At 37.5% G+C, this 16,777-nt stretch overlaps 1 protein-coding gene across 1 annotated transcript in view; it reads right to left on the bottom strand.

Annotated features, from left to right (window-relative positions):
- Nucleotides 1-152: 152 nt before the first annotated feature.
- LOC107845244 (endoribonuclease Dicer homolog 1) overlaps nucleotides 153-16,777 on the bottom strand; it is a 25,267-nt gene continuing 8,642 nt past the window's right edge. Inside the window, exons 6-20 of the mRNA XM_047398053.1 lie at nucleotides 10,495-10,667; nucleotides 10,285-10,407; nucleotides 9,381-9,541; nucleotides 9,057-9,290; nucleotides 8,832-8,982; nucleotides 8,578-8,760; nucleotides 5,989-6,150; nucleotides 5,780-5,875; nucleotides 5,059-5,684; nucleotides 4,729-4,829; nucleotides 4,444-4,643; nucleotides 3,444-4,364; nucleotides 1,486-1,650; nucleotides 1,007-1,374; nucleotides 153-862 (exon numbers count right to left, since the gene is read on the bottom strand). Coding sequence (XP_047254009.1) covers nucleotides 685-862; nucleotides 1,007-1,374; nucleotides 1,486-1,650; nucleotides 3,444-4,364; nucleotides 4,444-4,643; nucleotides 4,729-4,829; nucleotides 5,059-5,684; nucleotides 5,780-5,875; nucleotides 5,989-6,150; nucleotides 8,578-8,760; nucleotides 8,832-8,982; nucleotides 9,057-9,290; nucleotides 9,381-9,541; nucleotides 10,285-10,407; nucleotides 10,495-10,667 — 3,842 coding nt within the window. The 3' untranslated portion in view covers nucleotides 153-684. The remainder of the gene's footprint in view (nucleotides 863-1,006; nucleotides 1,375-1,485; nucleotides 1,651-3,443; nucleotides 4,365-4,443; nucleotides 4,644-4,728; nucleotides 4,830-5,058; nucleotides 5,685-5,779; nucleotides 5,876-5,988; nucleotides 6,151-8,577; nucleotides 8,761-8,831; nucleotides 8,983-9,056; nucleotides 9,291-9,380; nucleotides 9,542-10,284; nucleotides 10,408-10,494; nucleotides 10,668-16,777) is intronic.

Below are 16,777 nucleotides of genomic sequence, written 5' to 3'. Positions count from 1 at the left end.
TTGATTCATACAACTGGCCATCAAATGATATTCATCCATCTATCAACTATCTTCTTTAGCGAACGAAAGAGGGACTATTTCATAGGTAGCAAGGATAGGACGAAGGGATTCATAACAGTAATATAATTCCTCAAGCTTGTGAGAAAATGTGCTTAAAGCATCAAATCAGAAAAATAGATGAAACAGAAGAAATATTCAGAATTTGTGTTTACATTAAGGAAGTATAACCCTCCCACTGTTGTCAAAGAACCTGGATTACTACCTCACAGGATAGAATTTAAAAAAAAAATAAAAAAATCTGTGATATATATCAACAATGAAAATTATATAACTCCAACGAACTTAAATGACGGGAGCAAATCACATGATACTTTATAAAAAAAAAAAAAAAAATGAGAGGAGAAAGTTTGCAGATTATCAGCGTTTAAAATCTGAGGCAAGAACTCTAAACGTACAGACATTGAAAGGGTGAGATGGAAATGTACAATTCAAAAAGGTGTCTTTTCTCATTTTCCATACGCACCCTAAAAACCCCAACAAGTAAAACAACTTGTATCCCATAACAGCATAGTCAAGGGGCATCTGATAGAGATTGGGTACAAAGATCCAAGGACGCAACCAGAAAGACAAACATGACGAGATAAACGCTGCCACCACGACAGAAGACTGGAGTTGCAAAAGGTTTTAGGAGTACCGTCTATTTAACAGTTCCAAAAGAAGAGCTGCCGCGGAATCCTTAGCTTTCTTTACACTAGGCATAGGTTCCCCGATACATTCATCTGTAAATCCTTCGACTTGAGTATTTACGCGTACACCATATGTAAACCTCTTTGCATGCGCGGGACCACCTTCGTTCACACATCTGAAAAGAGACCAAATTATTGATTCAATATACAATTCATAGTGAGGTCAGTCACAGACACTGCCTTGACTGACTAGTTCCACCAGCAATATAACAACAATTTCATAGAATGTAAAGGTAGGAAGCTAAATTGTAAAAACTTACCGATACAGTGGCATAGGCCAATTTTTGCGTAAGCATATATCATTCAGTGTCTGCCTAGTAAAACTTGGGTTTCCATTCTTCTTTTTATTTCCATCATCAGCCTTCTTAGCTTCAATCTCCTCCCTCTCTTTCAACACAACAAGGGCATTCCTGGCAGCCAACTTCTGTGCCATTTTCTTCTGAGGATTCTGCGCCATTCCAACCTGAAGACCATCCACATATACTTCAACTGTAGCCATATTCCCACTTCGAGTTGCTTTGTACTCCAACCCTTGAGCTTCTTGTTGACAACGCTCTTGCAGTTCTCGAACTGGATGCATTGGCAGTGTTTCTGGTGTGACCATTGGATGCAACAGCGGTTGAAAAACCTGAGAAAATTCAAGAATCAAGCGAGCCGACAATCCAATTCAAATGCATTTGCCAATAACTGAACTGCTGGACAATGAGATAAATTATATTACAAGGCCCTTGAAACTAACCTCCCATACAGCTTTAGTATTACACCTGCTGTCAAGAAAAATAGCCCCAGCAATTGATTCAACAATATCACCAAGAACTTTAGGAGCTTTGCAATCCCCCAAACCAAAGGAGTTGAAGCCTGGTTTTGATAGTTCATTTTTAACCTCATTCACAAAGTCACGAATCTGGAAAAGATGTAAGGTAAAGAAGGCATCGGAAAATGTTCTTTGCAATGTGAAAAGGCCAATACCGACTAACGTGAGTATGCAATGTAGGGGTGGGCATAAAAACCGAAGAATCGAAAAAGAAACCGAACCGAATTAATTCGGTCCGGTTTCGGTTTTTCATTTTCGGTACTTCGGTTCGGTTTTAGGGTAAATGGTCCTTTGGTGCACCGAAGAACCAATATTAATTAATTTTAAAAAAATTATCTATATTACATTTAGCACCGTTCGCCCAATAAAGAACTAAAGCCCAAGTCCAAGACTAGTGACTAAGTTTTCCAGATTTCTGGTGGACAAGTTGAAAACATTTAGTTTTACATTTTTTTTTTTGGAAATAGTATATTATTATAATAAAATTTCCAGAACCGAAGTTGGTAAGATAATGGGTGTGTTTGGTATGATGGAAAATATTTTTCATGGAAAATGTTTTCATAGAAAATAAGTTGGTGTTTTACTTATTTTCTTATGTTAGGTTGCTGAGTGGAAAATATTTTCCAAAAAATATTTTATGGTGTTTGGTTGGTGAATAGAAAAAATATTTTTTTCTAGCTAAATTTTAACTTTACATGAGTGTGTGACCCTCTAATTAAAAATGTAATATATTTTCTAAAACATAATATTTAACTACACATTTTTAATCATTCGGTCAGTTTGTAAGAGATGTGACATCAACAATTATACATTCATCCGACCAAATTTAGAAAACAATGTAATTTTTATTACGTATTTAATAAAATAAATTTATAATTACATATTTTTTATTTTTTATTTATTAAAAAATAACTTCTTAATACGATTTATGAAAGAATAATTCAAAAAGAGTGAGCTAGGTGGTACTTGATTTGACAAAACGAAGCAATAACTTTTTAAAAAAAAATTGGTAAAAAACGTAATAAAAAGTTCTAATTTATAAATTGTAATAAAAAATTTTAATTTATAAAAGTTAAAAAAGTTATAAAGTTTTAATTTATAATTTTTTAAGAAAAAACTCAGTGTACTGTCACATCACTTCTTTATGTCAAGTCATGTAAATGTAATAAATTATTACGTTTTATACAAAAGTTTCGTAAAACATAATAAATTATTACTACGTTTTACTAAAACTTCTTTACTGTACACATCCGCTATCAAACAGTTAAAAAAAGATATAAAACATAATAAATTATTACGTTTAGCCTATTTTGGTAATTTATTAGATAGGTGACCTATTTTGGTCATTTTATTCATATTTTGGTTTCAAGTTCCCATAAGTCACATCTCAATATTTTCTAGAAAATGACTTCCCTTGGCCCATGAGAGAAGTCATTTTCTTTCAAATGGAGGAAAATGAGTTACTTTGGGAAATAAATATTTTCCAAAAGTTATATTACAACCAAACTGGGGAAAATAGGAAAATGTTTTCTGGAAAACATTTTCCATCATACCAAACACACCAAATAAAGCAAAGCAAATGCTTGACAGACCCGACTTGGACAGCAGAGGTATCATAATTTTAAAATTTTAACACCTAGTCTAGAACATCATAAAAGTAACATTAGGTAGAAATACTATTTGGAATTTACTGCCTACGGATTTGTTTTCAAAATTTAGATAATTTTGTTTCTCACTTAGCACCAAAAAACTGATTTAAAACACCGAACTAAACCGAACCGAAGTCACCAAACCGAATTAGTTTGGTTTGGTGCTCGGTTCTCATTTTTGTAAAACCGAACCCCCACCCCTAATATTGCAAAGTGGAAGAGTAGTTAAAGAACCTGTTTTTCTAGAGCACTGGATCCATGACGAAGGTGTAAATGAAGACTGTGTTTAACAGCAACACGTGCAAAATTTTCATTGTTCACAGCCGCAGCTCTTAAGTCGGTCAATCGGCCTGGGGCCAGATCTGTGTACGTAAAGAACAAGTGCCTCGTGATGAGATGATCTAATACTGCATCACCCACAAACTCCAGTCTTTGATAACAGGAGACCCCAGAAGATGGGCGTGACGCATGGGTAATGGCTTCTAGCAGTAAGCCTTTATCATTGAAGCTGCGATTCAAAGCACCTTGTAATGCATCAAAGTCGACGCTCCTGAGTACATTCTCGGGAATGCTATAAGACCTAATAGAGTATTCAGTCTCTTTGAAATTGAAATCAACCTGAACCCCAATCCATTTCATGAAGTGGTTTGCAGCATACTTTCCACCCTCGACATAATATACTCCAATCAGTGCTTCCACAACATCAGCCATTGTCTTGCTAGAGAGTACACGATACGAACCTGAATCATTATCAAGCTCACCTTCTTCAGTTTCCTCATCTTCAAACTCATCACCAGCTAGAGCCTTTGCTGCTACAGTGCCATTTTCTGTTGTGTCATCATCAAACATGGATGACTCATCCTCATAGATGTCCTCGTCATACACAGGCAACACCCCAGGAGCGGCCCATCTAGATGGAGAAAATCGATCTGCTTGGATGTATGACTGGAGTCCCTTACTCAAGGCATTTTGATACAGTACCATGTTGCTTACCATTTGTTGTCTCATCCTGGTGAGTTGACCTTCATGTTTCTGGGGATACTTGAGGAAAAGATAACGACTAACAACCCATTTCAGATATGCATCTCCAAGAAGTTCAGCTCTTTCATAGCAGAAAGTCTCCTGGCAAGAAGCGGCGGTCAATGCTTCCAAGATCTGTACAAACAAAAAAAGGCTTAGGCATCTAGTGAAATTGCAAGACAAACGCCTGAAAATAATCAGAGGATTATTTTACCTTCAGAGCTGGGACAGGGTAACCAATCATTTCCTTAAGCTGAACAGCAAGCAGCATGCTCTCAATCCTCCTCATGATCGAGGGCAATCTCTGAGCACCCCGAACAAGGGATCCAGGAAGTGGATGTAAAAGACACAGCTCAGGAGGGAGGAAAACATAATACGTTTTATCAGTTGCCTCTTCGAGTTTATTCTCAGGTTCTACAAAAAAAAACCAAACTTACACACGAAGGCATGAAAAGAGACAAAGCTAAGTCTAATAAAAGAACGCCAAGTATAAGCAGACCTTCTGAATGTTCAAATCGTGGTGACAGAAGGTTCTTGCAATATGAAACACCGCGGCCTCTTATTAGAGGCTGTTTTTTATAGACCAAATCAACTCCATACCTGCATACAAATTGGACTGGATAGCCAAGTGCACCAAGGTTGTACTTGAAAACAATTTAACCTTCAACATGAGAAGCCTTTTTTTATTCAAGTACAACCAAGGTGTACTCAAACCACCCAATCCTTGCAAATGATTAAGCAGTTGTTAGCAGCAGAAATCAAGCAACCATGGTTCAAACTTCAAGGACACGGAAAAAGAGGAGACACTAAGATATTAGTGGAAACATACTTTTGCTTATAATAAGCAGCATAACTGCTGTACTCGAGAGGACCTAGGTAACCTTCTTTCCTTGGAAATGAGTTCTCCGCAGTCATATCATTGCGAATGCAATCAACATAAAATCTCTTTCCAGAGTGAGCTGCAGTGACAATTCTTCCTACAATATCTTCGGCTCTAAGAAAACAGTCAGCCATGGCTATTTTGTCTTTATTCATATCAACATCAACAACATTAAGGCCACTCCAGTTAGGGACCAATCCAGATGCTTTGACCAAATCAAAGTGTGCAATAGCACCTCTAATACCATATGTAGGATGAGACTTCAGTCCAACGGCCAAACCATCTCGCAATTTCGCAAAGCCATATTCCCTTCGGTCTCCACCAAGAGCACGCTCATTGGTGCCAAGATATACATCTGGGCGAGCTCTCTGAAGAGGATTGCTCCATACATCAGGTTTAGTAATTTTTTCAATATGATCCCAGTTGATATCTTTTGTAGGATCTCCAGATTCATCACCAGTAACAGGGGCAAATAGATATGCCTTTGCAGGGTCCCAAGGAGTGGTGGACGGCTCAACAGCAACATCCAAAACAATGCTCATCATTCTTACATGAAAGCTCTTAAGGGACGCCAACTGCCAGTTGCAGAAAATAGATTTTTGTTCAAGATACTTAAATGCTAAGCTTAATAATAGTTCATTAAAATTTAGATAGCAAAAGGAAACTCAACCTGAGATTCAGTAACGTCTATTGGCCCTCTGAAGACAAGAGTTGCCTTGGTTTTTACAGTTCGAGCAATAAATAAATCTATCGACATCGATAATACCTGTGTCCGATAAAAGATCAAAATGATTATTGAGTGAGGAAACATTAACAGAATTCACATTTGGTAAATAGATATTCATGTTTAAGATATGAAAAGCTAAAGAAAAGAGAAACCTCTGCATCCAGCTCATTGCCAAACAGTATTGCAAACTCTGACACATCAGTTAAGAATGGGTCCTTTGAGGTGCCAATATTCTCACATTTGATAGCATACATATAAAGGTGAATGAACTTTGAGCTGACACAAGAATCCTTTCCCGACAAAATCCAGTCACCCTTCAGGAAAAAAAGAGTAGTTGCCCATAAGTATGTTGAGAATATTGAAAGACTGAAGATCAAACGGAAGTTTGTTCCCCAAACTTGGTGAAAACAATGTAGAAGAACTCTTCCATTGTCGTATCTTTAGTTATTAAAAGGAAAAAAAAAACCGTAGTATAGATTAGATTTTATTTTGTATGATGGTTATATCCAGGCCAGTGTGTGCGCCACCTCGACTATTTCTCTCATCTCTGCAAAGGATTTAGTTCTTAATCTTCCATGTTTGCACCCACCCACTTCATTGACCAGTAGGGCCCACATACTTGGATGAAATATATAGATTAGATCTTACAAAACAAAATAAAGATTAGATATGATTCTTAATAATTGTTTTCTCTACAAGCTCCTCGGTTAATGCTACAGGTCTGATGAAAGAACACCCTTTATCACTCTTTTCACACGTGCATAGCCATGCCCAGATTTTACAAAATAGAAGACTATAAACTTTAGGATCAATTAGATTGGTGTCTAAAGCTGTCACAACCAGCATATTCCAATGAAGCTTCTACAGTTATTTTGTAAAACCAATTGAGTTTCTCATATATTTTCTTAGAAACAGCTAAAACGTGCATATCATATAACACATCCCACAAACTCATCTACTTTCTTAAACAAGAGAATAGTAACTGCGCCTTTATCATTCACTACTAATTTCTTTATCATGTTTTTGTGCCGAACAGAGTAGAAAGCAATAAACTAAAGAAAGCACGGAGAAACTATTTCTCAAAGGAGAACTGTGAACAACAGAATCCCTTAAATTAGAAGGTCAAGTAATGGGAGGAAAAGAATCTCGACAAGGGAAAAGGTGCCAGAAAATGAGCTAGGGAGATTATTCTTCTAAGAATATGAAGCTGACAAGAAACAGAACTGACAATTCAGATTTGAAGAAGTCTTACCAAGATGGAGGTGACATCTGGGCATAAGAATAACAACAACAACATACCCTATATAATCCCACAAGTGGGATCTGGGAGGGTAGAGAGTACGAAGACCTTACCCCTACCCTTGGGAAGTTGAGAAGCCATTTCCAATAAACCCTCAGCTCAAGGAAAAAAGAACTAACAGGAGTAAAAAAGTCATCGCAAAATGGTATCGAGAACACGCTGAAAAATAAACATAACTACAACAAAATAATAAGATAGCGAGTGCAAGAAACAACAGGTAATAATAAAAATCAAAGGACAAGAAACCCCCTGAGTAATACTACGACTACTAGTATGAAAAGATCTGGGCATAAGGATCTCTTGAAATAATTGAAAGGCATTTTTAAAAAACTTGCTATGAGAAAAAGTAACATTTTTTGAGTGGAAGAGTGTCTTGAAGCACTTCCGGAATTAAGAGATCTTCATGTACACATAAACACTCATAATCAAGGAAAAAAAAAAACTCATAATCAGAAAAAAAAACTATAACTATTCAAACACATTTCTTTTGCCACACTCTCTGACAAAAGTTTTCATAATTATTTAATTACTAGTCTTGGTATATGTACGTTAAGGGGGTGTCCTTCGTACCAATGAAAACAAACTTCTAAAACAATTCAAATAATATTATAAAGATGTGTGTGCATTATAACATAGAAATTAAAAGAAAATTGCAAGTTTCAAAATAATAAATATCAATCACGTTTAGGGTTTGATCCACTCAAGTGATTCTTGCGTCAGTTTATTCTAATAGGTGTTCCCCATTGTACAAATATGTCATAAGAGTAATGTTTGATTTTAAAGTCATTCAACTTTACATGAGCACTTGGGATACGTGCATTGCCAGTATATTTCATGTTAGTTATAGTGAAATGGACCTTGCGCGTAACTCAATCCCAAAAGCTACATCATGAGGGGAGGACAGCCCATGAGTTGATGCTAAAACCTGTACCTTATTCTATTCATACCTTAGTAAAGTCTTAATTGCCTTTGAAGTCCTGAATTGGACTTCCCACATAATTCGAACAAGGAAAAATTTAATGACCAACATTTTAATTGATTTCAAAGTCCTAAATATTAGGGAAATAATTAAATGACTATTTGTCTGATGTAAAATATGTTTTTAAAGGGTGAAAAAGGCGAACAAAATTTCTCTAAGGGGATATATATAGATATATATACTCTCAAGATTCTCCAAACAAGTTTGACATTTGGTTGAAAAGATGATAGAAAATTTTTGCACAAACCTTTCCAAACTTTTTGCATTTACGAAAAGTAAGTAAATCATTTTGCAAACTCTGCCGACAAAAAACCTACTTCCTTGAAAAATAGAAAACCTACAAAAAGTGTCTTTCCAACGAAAAGCCTCAAGCTCTGATATATACTTGAGCCTGAGATGATCAAATAATTCAATTTCTTGGGGTTTCCTTAGTATTAATCAGAGAAGAATTAAGGCACTAACCCTCAGAATATCAGCTACACCTTCAGGATAAAATTCCCTGTGCCTGGAAGTTCCGGGAATTGGATCACCTTCCTCATCCTGTTCAACTTTCTCCGATTCCACCCCACTTCCCTTGTCTGGCAAGAGCATGTCCGTAAATGCCCCCATCTGGTGGAGCTTCTTGCAAGCATCCAAGCAAACAGCCTGCATCAAAACTAATTTAAATATGTTTGCTATATCAAGATTGTTAATTGAGGACAAAAGGAAATGCGGACCTGTTGGGCAAGGCGCATTGAGCTGCATACAGGCCCCTCAAGTTCGTCAAAAGGTGCATTGCAGGGGAGTTGAAGCCTGCATGAATATTCAGTTGGGCAACCTGACTTCTCATGACGCTCCATTATAAACTCAGGACGGAGAATTGAGTACCTAAAATGAGACAGAAAACCTGTTAAACCAATCACTAAATAAATTTCTGACTAGGTGTAAGCATGTAATCCCACCTGTCACTTGGTAATTGGGAGCAATAGAAGTGGATCAACCCAACTGCAGAATTTAAGCTCACAACAGCTCCAGTGGACTCCACCTGATAAACTGAATCTCTTGGTGCCTCCCCAGAGATCAACTTGGAGGCATCTTTGAGATGACTAATATCAGTCCGCTCAATTGCTTCTTTCCGCAAAGTCTCTTCACTGCTTCTGGCGTTCCTCAGAAATGCTTCATGTGATGCATTATCTCTAAAAAATGATTTATTATAATGCTATAGAATCAATATGGTGCTCAAGGAGGATGACTATACGTACTGGAATACATAAAGATGCAGATACCTCTCAACCATCAAAATATAATCTGATCCAGGCTTACGGGCGCGGCCCCTAGACTGAATATACGCCAAAATGGTTTTGGCCAGGTCAAACCGAATGACAACGTTGCATTGCCGGATGTCAAGTCCTTCCTCCGCAACACTAGTGGCAACTAACAGATTAATCTGTCAAAACATGCAAACAATTAGGAGAAAATAGAATTATCAACTATACAAGAGCGGCATTTGGCATGCAGCCAAAGATTCTAAAACAAAAAATTTCCAGAGGTTCAGTTGTGCATAGAAGACCACATGAAATAAGGAATCTTCAACAGTATGATGCAGAAAAGAGGGCAATTTGAATAATATTGACCACCGAAAGACAACTAAAATTACTTTTTTATAGGTATTAGTACTCTGCTTCAAAATTCCAACAGAATATATTGCAGCAGACAATTCAAATTATATCTTGTTTTAAAAGTATCTAATCAACTTGCAACAACAACAACAAGAAACATAAAACAAAACCAACTTCACATTTAAAATTCAACAATTCATTTTCAGCAAAGAACTCAGGAATAGCTAGGCAGGCAGTAAAGTTTTTGAGTAGGCAAGTAACACATAAGAGTTGACTCCAGCTTCAAAATGCATAACTAAGTAAAGGCCACTAATCTTAAATTATCATATAAACAATCTACAGCCAATACAAAACACAGTAATAACTCTAAATCATGTTAGTAGCGCACTGACTGCGTTGCTCGGACCCTTGAAAAAAAATGTTGCACCAGTGTCGGATCCTCCAAAAATGCATAGCTTTTGGAGGATCAGACACCCACCTGACAGTATTTTTGAAGAGTCCAAACAACATTGGCCACTGATACAAAACTAATAACAATGAAATTGAGTCATAGCTTGGTACTGAGTCATACACGACCATCTCGAAATTTGGCAATTGTATCCTGCATTTGGCCTGTTCGCATTTCTTGACTATTGTTATGCCCAATTAAACTTGAAGAAGTGATAAAACTTAGGGAAGGGAGCTCCTCAAAAACCTGCATGCTTAACAAAACTTGTTATAGCATAGTGCTACGACGATGTAATATCTGGTTAAGAAAACGAAAGCAGCAAAAACAATGCACCTTTGGAAGAACCAATGCAGTCACAACGCGTTCAACGAATATTATAGCACGAAAATCCTCAGTATGCTGGTACTTGAGAAGTATCTTAATTAATGATTGAACTTTAGGTGTCACTTTCCCATCAGCTACAGCAGCTCCTAGAATCACATCTACATGCTCTCCAACAGATACAACTGCAATGGACATCTCCAAATTATGTCAAAGATAACAATCACATTCTTGATAAAAGGCCTAAAAGTGAGGAGCATAGACTCCGGACAAAATTCAAGGAACAAAAGTTCCGCGCAAAGGGATATTGACCAATATATCTCACTTCAAGAAAAAATAGTAATGAACTGTTGCGAATATAATTAAATAAACAAAAGTGTGCTCTCTCTAACAGCTTAAGCTTTTAGATGAGATGGTCACACACTTCAACATGGTATCAGGGCTAGGCCTGTCCAAATTCTTTGAACACCGATGTTGGCCCCCATATTATATTGTCCATGCTCCAGTTAATAAAGTTTGGACGTGTGCAGGAGTGTTTAAGAGTCCCACGTCGGAAAAAGGATGGGTACTTGGTCTCCTTATATGGACTTGGGCAATCCTCCCCTCATGAGCTAGCTATGAGCTAGCTTTTGAGGTTGAGTTATGATACGAGTACAACCACGAAGATGGACATATGTGAGATGTATTGAACCCAAGACTTGGAGTGTTCACATGAAGTGCAAAGGAGGGCCTAAATAGGCTCCAAAAACAGTCCACATTCTACACTCCAAGGACGCCAAAAGTGAAGCATTTGACTAAGGGGTCTTTTGGACATTTCACACTATTTATGTAACCTACTACAAATAGAATATGTTAGGTCATTTACTACTTAGTTTTTGTTGGATATTGAAAGTTGTAACACTTAGAACATTTCTCTTGTGAGAAAGGCCCCTATGGCCGAATCTTGTAACTAGGGAAATCAACATTGAGTGTGGATTCACTCATGTTGGATTCAAACTTGGAAACGTTGGATGCTTAGGAGATAGAGGTCCCTCTTGTTTCAACGTAAGAGATAGGTGAATTGTTGTGAGTAGTGTTAAGGGTCCAAGAGTGAAATATGCTCTTGTGTTCTTAAGATCATTCCTTCATGTAGTCTATCTACCTATCCTTTGTTTTGTTGTAATCGTTGTTTCTTGTTCTTGTTAATGTAACCCGTGAGGTGTTGTTATTGTTACCACCTTGTTGTTGTTCCATCTTGTCTTCACATTGTTTGTTGTTAAATCTAGTTTGGGTGGCTTCCTTGGTGTTAAATCTCAACCTTATATCTCGTTATTGTGTTGTATTGTTGAATCCGAGTGTGGTCTCCAAAAGGGTCCTCGGATCTTTGATCTTGTGGACTGATTTTGAAGTGTGTTTCGTGTTGTCCTTGTAATTCTTGTATCATTTGGTATCAAAGTCATCTTTGATTTTGTTCTAACAAGATCAATCTTGGGCCTGAGAGTTGAAAAATCAAAAAAAAAAAATTGAAAACTGAAAATTCCAGAAAAGAGAGCAATCTGTCCATTTTGTGTTCTTGACTGAAAATTGTGTTTTTGTTGTGTCTTGGCCGAGATTTTTACTTGTCTTTGTTGTCTCTAAGTGTTAGTTTTGTTCCTCACTAACACATTGAGTCTATATCTTGATTTGAGCTTGTATTTTGATGTTGTTGTTGTGAACATAAGCTTGGCCCATTGTTGTTGAACATTGTTGTGGTGGACTGGACTGTTTTGGCCGTGTGGTTTCTCCTTGATGTTCTAAGCTTGACCACGTGATATTGTTGTTAATTGGTGGCTTGAGAACCATTTTGTTGAAGTTGTAGTTGTCTTGGCCAAGCGTTGGAGATATTGGTTATTGTGGAATTTGGGAGTGGCCGTGTGAAAATTGTTGGTGTTCTTGAAAATTGTTGTTGTAGTTCTTGGTGGTGGTGGTGTTCTTGATGTTCATCACCATCTTCATATATTGTTGAAGATAAAGTGAATGCTAAATCCAAAAAGTTGAAGGAAGAGGGTGTATTATTTGTTAGTTTTGAAAGACACTACAACCAACAAAGACCTATCAATCAAGTCTCAACCACTTTCCAACACTCTTCCATGATTTAAGGATCCATGTTTAAGGAGAAGTACAAGAAAGTCAAGTTTTGAAAAATTGAAATTGAAAAGGGCTCCAAGATTTGTCTGAATTTCCCTCCTTAAACAAATTCCATCAAAGTCCAAATTGAAAAATTGACCAAGACTTGAAGTTGGACACCAAAAGTTGTGTGGGACCGAGACTAATATGTGGCTGCCACGTCACGTTTTACTGTTCACGCAACATATTTAAGCTCAAATTTCAGATTTCTTAGTTTCCTTTTGTTGTTCCTTAGTTTCAATTTCGTTGGTTCCAATACTAATTGGCAAACTAGTACCCATCTACTAGATTGTCAGTTAGTCTTTGTGTTCGTTCATTCGTGTTAACCGTTTGTTGTGTGCTTTTCTCTTTTGTGAATTTGTTGTATCTTGTTGGTTCAAGTCCTTAAACAAATTTTCTTTGAGTCAACTCAAAAGAAAATCTATTCCGGGCAAGAGTAGACTCGACCCTCGATCATTCGCAAAGTACAAGCCGGCTTTCCACACTTGTGAAACCAAGTGTGAGGCAAAAATCAAGAGTGAGAGTACGGTGAGGCATTTTTGAGCTAACAAGTTTGTTCATTTTGTTGTTTGTTGTTGTCTTTTATTTTAGGTACCATGGCTGCCACCAATTTCGATGCCACATTTGACCACATCACCGACAATATTGAAGACATGAAATGGCACATTGAAAGCTACGCCAATTAGTACACATTTATCCCAACAAATCCAAAACCTAAGGTCCAAACACCTTGCGGTGAGAGCTTCCCGAAGGAAGTTGATGCCCAAACTTGTGAAGGACTTTCACACCGAGGTAAAGAAGAACATACTCATGAACGTCAAGGTAAAATAGCTCACTCTTACACTTTAGTGCATGTGTGATGAACGTGTGACTAATAAGTCGTTGAGTGTGAGTGGTAGCTTACCTACATATGAGTATATTGATTCCTTACCACATGTTGTGCGAGTGGATACACTAGTTGATCCTATAGATGACCGAATCGACTCTTCTAGTAAGATCGATTTGTGTCCACCTAGTGTTGAAGCTATTGTGTTGAATGAAAGTACATCGTCGTGTGAAAATTGTGTTGACCAACTTGTGTGTAAAACTTTCCCACCACTTGAGAATATGTATGATGTGATTAATGAATATGTATGAGTAAAGAAATTGAAGATGTTGGTCAAGGACAAGGGAGTGAACCCGTGAGCCTATGTTGTTGTAAAGATTTTAATGTTTGCTTGGCTCACAGGGTTAATCATGTGCTTGACATATCTTTGAAACTTGATAATGATTCCTTAAAGATTGAAAGTTCCAAATCTGTCTGCGGGTTAGATCATTCACTCTTTAGGTACAATATCTTGTTTAGAGATAGTCTAATCATTCCTAATGAACCTAGTGGTGCAAGTGAAGTTGACGGCATGGCTTGTCTTGGAAGCTATAGCCTATACATTAACCCACTATGGTGCGACAACATTCTTCCTCAAAATGAAAATCTCTTCTTGAAAGATGAGAGTACTCTTAAGGGTAGGGAATGTGTAGTCTTGGAAAGGAATAGTCAATCGGGTGAAGATGACCATGGTTTGCTTGATTACTTGGGAACCCCGAATTGTGATTATTCCTTAGAAAATGATTTTGCTTGTACTCCTTTGCATGACACCCGACCCGTGCTTGACAAATATGGTGACTTGAATTGTGATCCCTTTGATGTTAATGGTGGTTTGTGTCTACTCGAGGACCCTAGGGCAAATGTGTTATTGTCTCTTTAGGGTGTTGCTCATATCCGTGCATTCATGTTTGACACACTTGTACTTAAGTTATGTGCACCACAACTTGTGGATGTCAAGTTGTATTCTAGTTTGTCGAAGGGTCCAAGGATGTTGTTAAAGGCTTCTTGTCACCTTCATGGGGTTGGACAAATTGAAGTATCTTGTGGGACTCTTGGGAGCGTGCTTAACATCATTTGTAGAGGGAAACCGAGTTCTTGGGCAAACTACTTGTCTTGGATTGGATTGGATTGGATTGTTGCATGGTAGTTTCCCTATTCTCCCTATTGGTATGATTCCCTTCCATCAGGAAGTGGTTGGAAAAAGAGAGGTCTTACATGCTTGCAATGTCCCTTTCTCTGTGTGTTCCTACTCGTGAATACATCTTGGATGAGAATTGTGTCTTTGGTGCCTTTCTTCACTACCTATATGCATATGATGATATTCATGGTGTTGTTGGATATACATCGTATGAGGCGTAGTTTCGAATTTTGTTCCTTATTTCTTGATGTTAATCCGAGCCCGCTCCTTTGTGATGTTGTACAAAGGCTTTTCATAATTAACACAAAGTATCCTTGGTTGTACTTCAAGTGTGTACCATCGTGGCACGATGCTAATTGTTTGCTAACTCTAACCCTCATGTCATAAGGATGTGTGCTTGTTTATTTCCTCTTTGATTTTGCAAGGTATGGATTTGGGATCGAATCCTTTTCAAGAAGGGGAGGATGATACGAGTACGACCACGAAGGTGGACATATGTGAGATGTATTGAACCCAAGACTTGGAGTGTTCACATGAAGTGCAAAGGAGGGCCTAAATAGGCTCCAAAAACAGTTCACATTCTACACTCCAAGGGCACCAAAAGTGAAGCATTTGACTAAGGGGTCTTTTGGACATTTCACACTATTTTTGCAACCTACTATAAATAGAATATGTTAGGTCATTTACTACTTAGTTTTTGTTGGATATTGAAAGTTGCAACACTTGGAACATTTCTCTTGTGAGAAAGGCCCCTATGGCCGAAACGTGTAACTAGGGAAATCACCATTGAGTGTGGATTCACTCGTGTTGGATTCAAGCTTGGAAACGTTGGATGCTTAGGAGATAGAGGTCCCTCTTGTTTCAACATAAGAGATAGGTGAATTGTTGTGAGTAGTGTTAAGGGTCCAAGAGTGAAATATGCTTTTAAGATCATTCCTTCATGTAGTCTATCTATCTATACTTTGTTTTGTTGTAATCGTTGTTTCTTGTTCTTGTTAATGTAACCCGTGAGGTGTTGTTATTGTTACCGCCTTGTTGTTGTTCATATTGTCTTCATATTGTTTGTTGTTAAATCTAGTTTGGGTGGATGCCTTGGTGTTAAATCTCACCCTTATATCTCGTTATTGTGTTGTATTGTTGAATCCGAGTGTGGTCTTCAAAAGGGTCCTCGAATCTTTGATCTTGTGGACTGATTTTGAAGTGCGTTTCGTGTTATCCTTGTAATTCCTGTATCAAGTTAGGTCCAAGATACATTATTTACATGGTATCAAAGTAGGCAGAGGTCCTGCAATCAAAAAGCACCGCCACCCAATATTTAAAAAAAAAAAAAAAAAAAAGTCCACATGCTTGGCCCATGAAAAAGAATTAGGCCCGCACGTGAGGGGCGTGTAGAGAATATAATTAAATATAAAAGTGTGCTATGTCTAACAGTTCAAGCTTTTAGATAAGATGGTCACACACTTCAACATGATCTATTTTTTTTTGACTTTAGTGTCTGGGACAGCTTGCGCGTACCTCAACTAATTCACACTTCAACATGATCTATTTTTTTTTTTATGACTTTAGTGTCTGGGACAGCTTGCGCGTACCTCAACTAATTCCACAGGATACCTGCCACCTTCCTCAAGCAACAAGTATCCGGTGACTTTGTCTACCAAGGCTGGGACAGATAGGAAGAGATCCCCTAGTGTTTTTGACTCTAACGGGATTTGAACCTGAGACCTCTTCTCAACCCACTTCATTGACCACTAAGTCACACCCATGGGTGCATAGCAATGAACTTTTTAGATTTGTTACGAACTCATGTTTCTCTAGATGTATGTAAGAGCATACTAAGGCACAAGTGATAAATCTGAGGCACCTTAAATATGTACAAGGCACTATTGTGAAATGGTAAGATATGAAATGAAGAAAGCACAAAATGAGTACAAAAAGGGCATATATACTTTATATCCAATTGATGGAATATGTTCATTGTGTAAAAGATGAATAATTTTACCAGAACAGTGTCATATTTCAGAAATCTCTCTTCCCTAGACATTTAGCTCCTATACTTCTTTTTCTTCTCTTTCAGATAAGGTTAATTTGATTAACACTATAGCACTAAGAAGGTACTGTAAGTTGACAAAAGCAACAACAACAACAAC

The sequence above is a fragment of the Capsicum annuum genome, chromosome 10 (genome assembly GCF_002878395.1).
Source record: "Capsicum annuum cultivar UCD-10X-F1 chromosome 10, UCD10Xv1.1, whole genome shotgun sequence".
NCBI lineage: Eukaryota > Viridiplantae > Streptophyta > Magnoliopsida > Solanales > Solanaceae > Capsicum > Capsicum annuum.
This window is presented reverse-complemented; position numbering and strand designations above follow the sequence as displayed.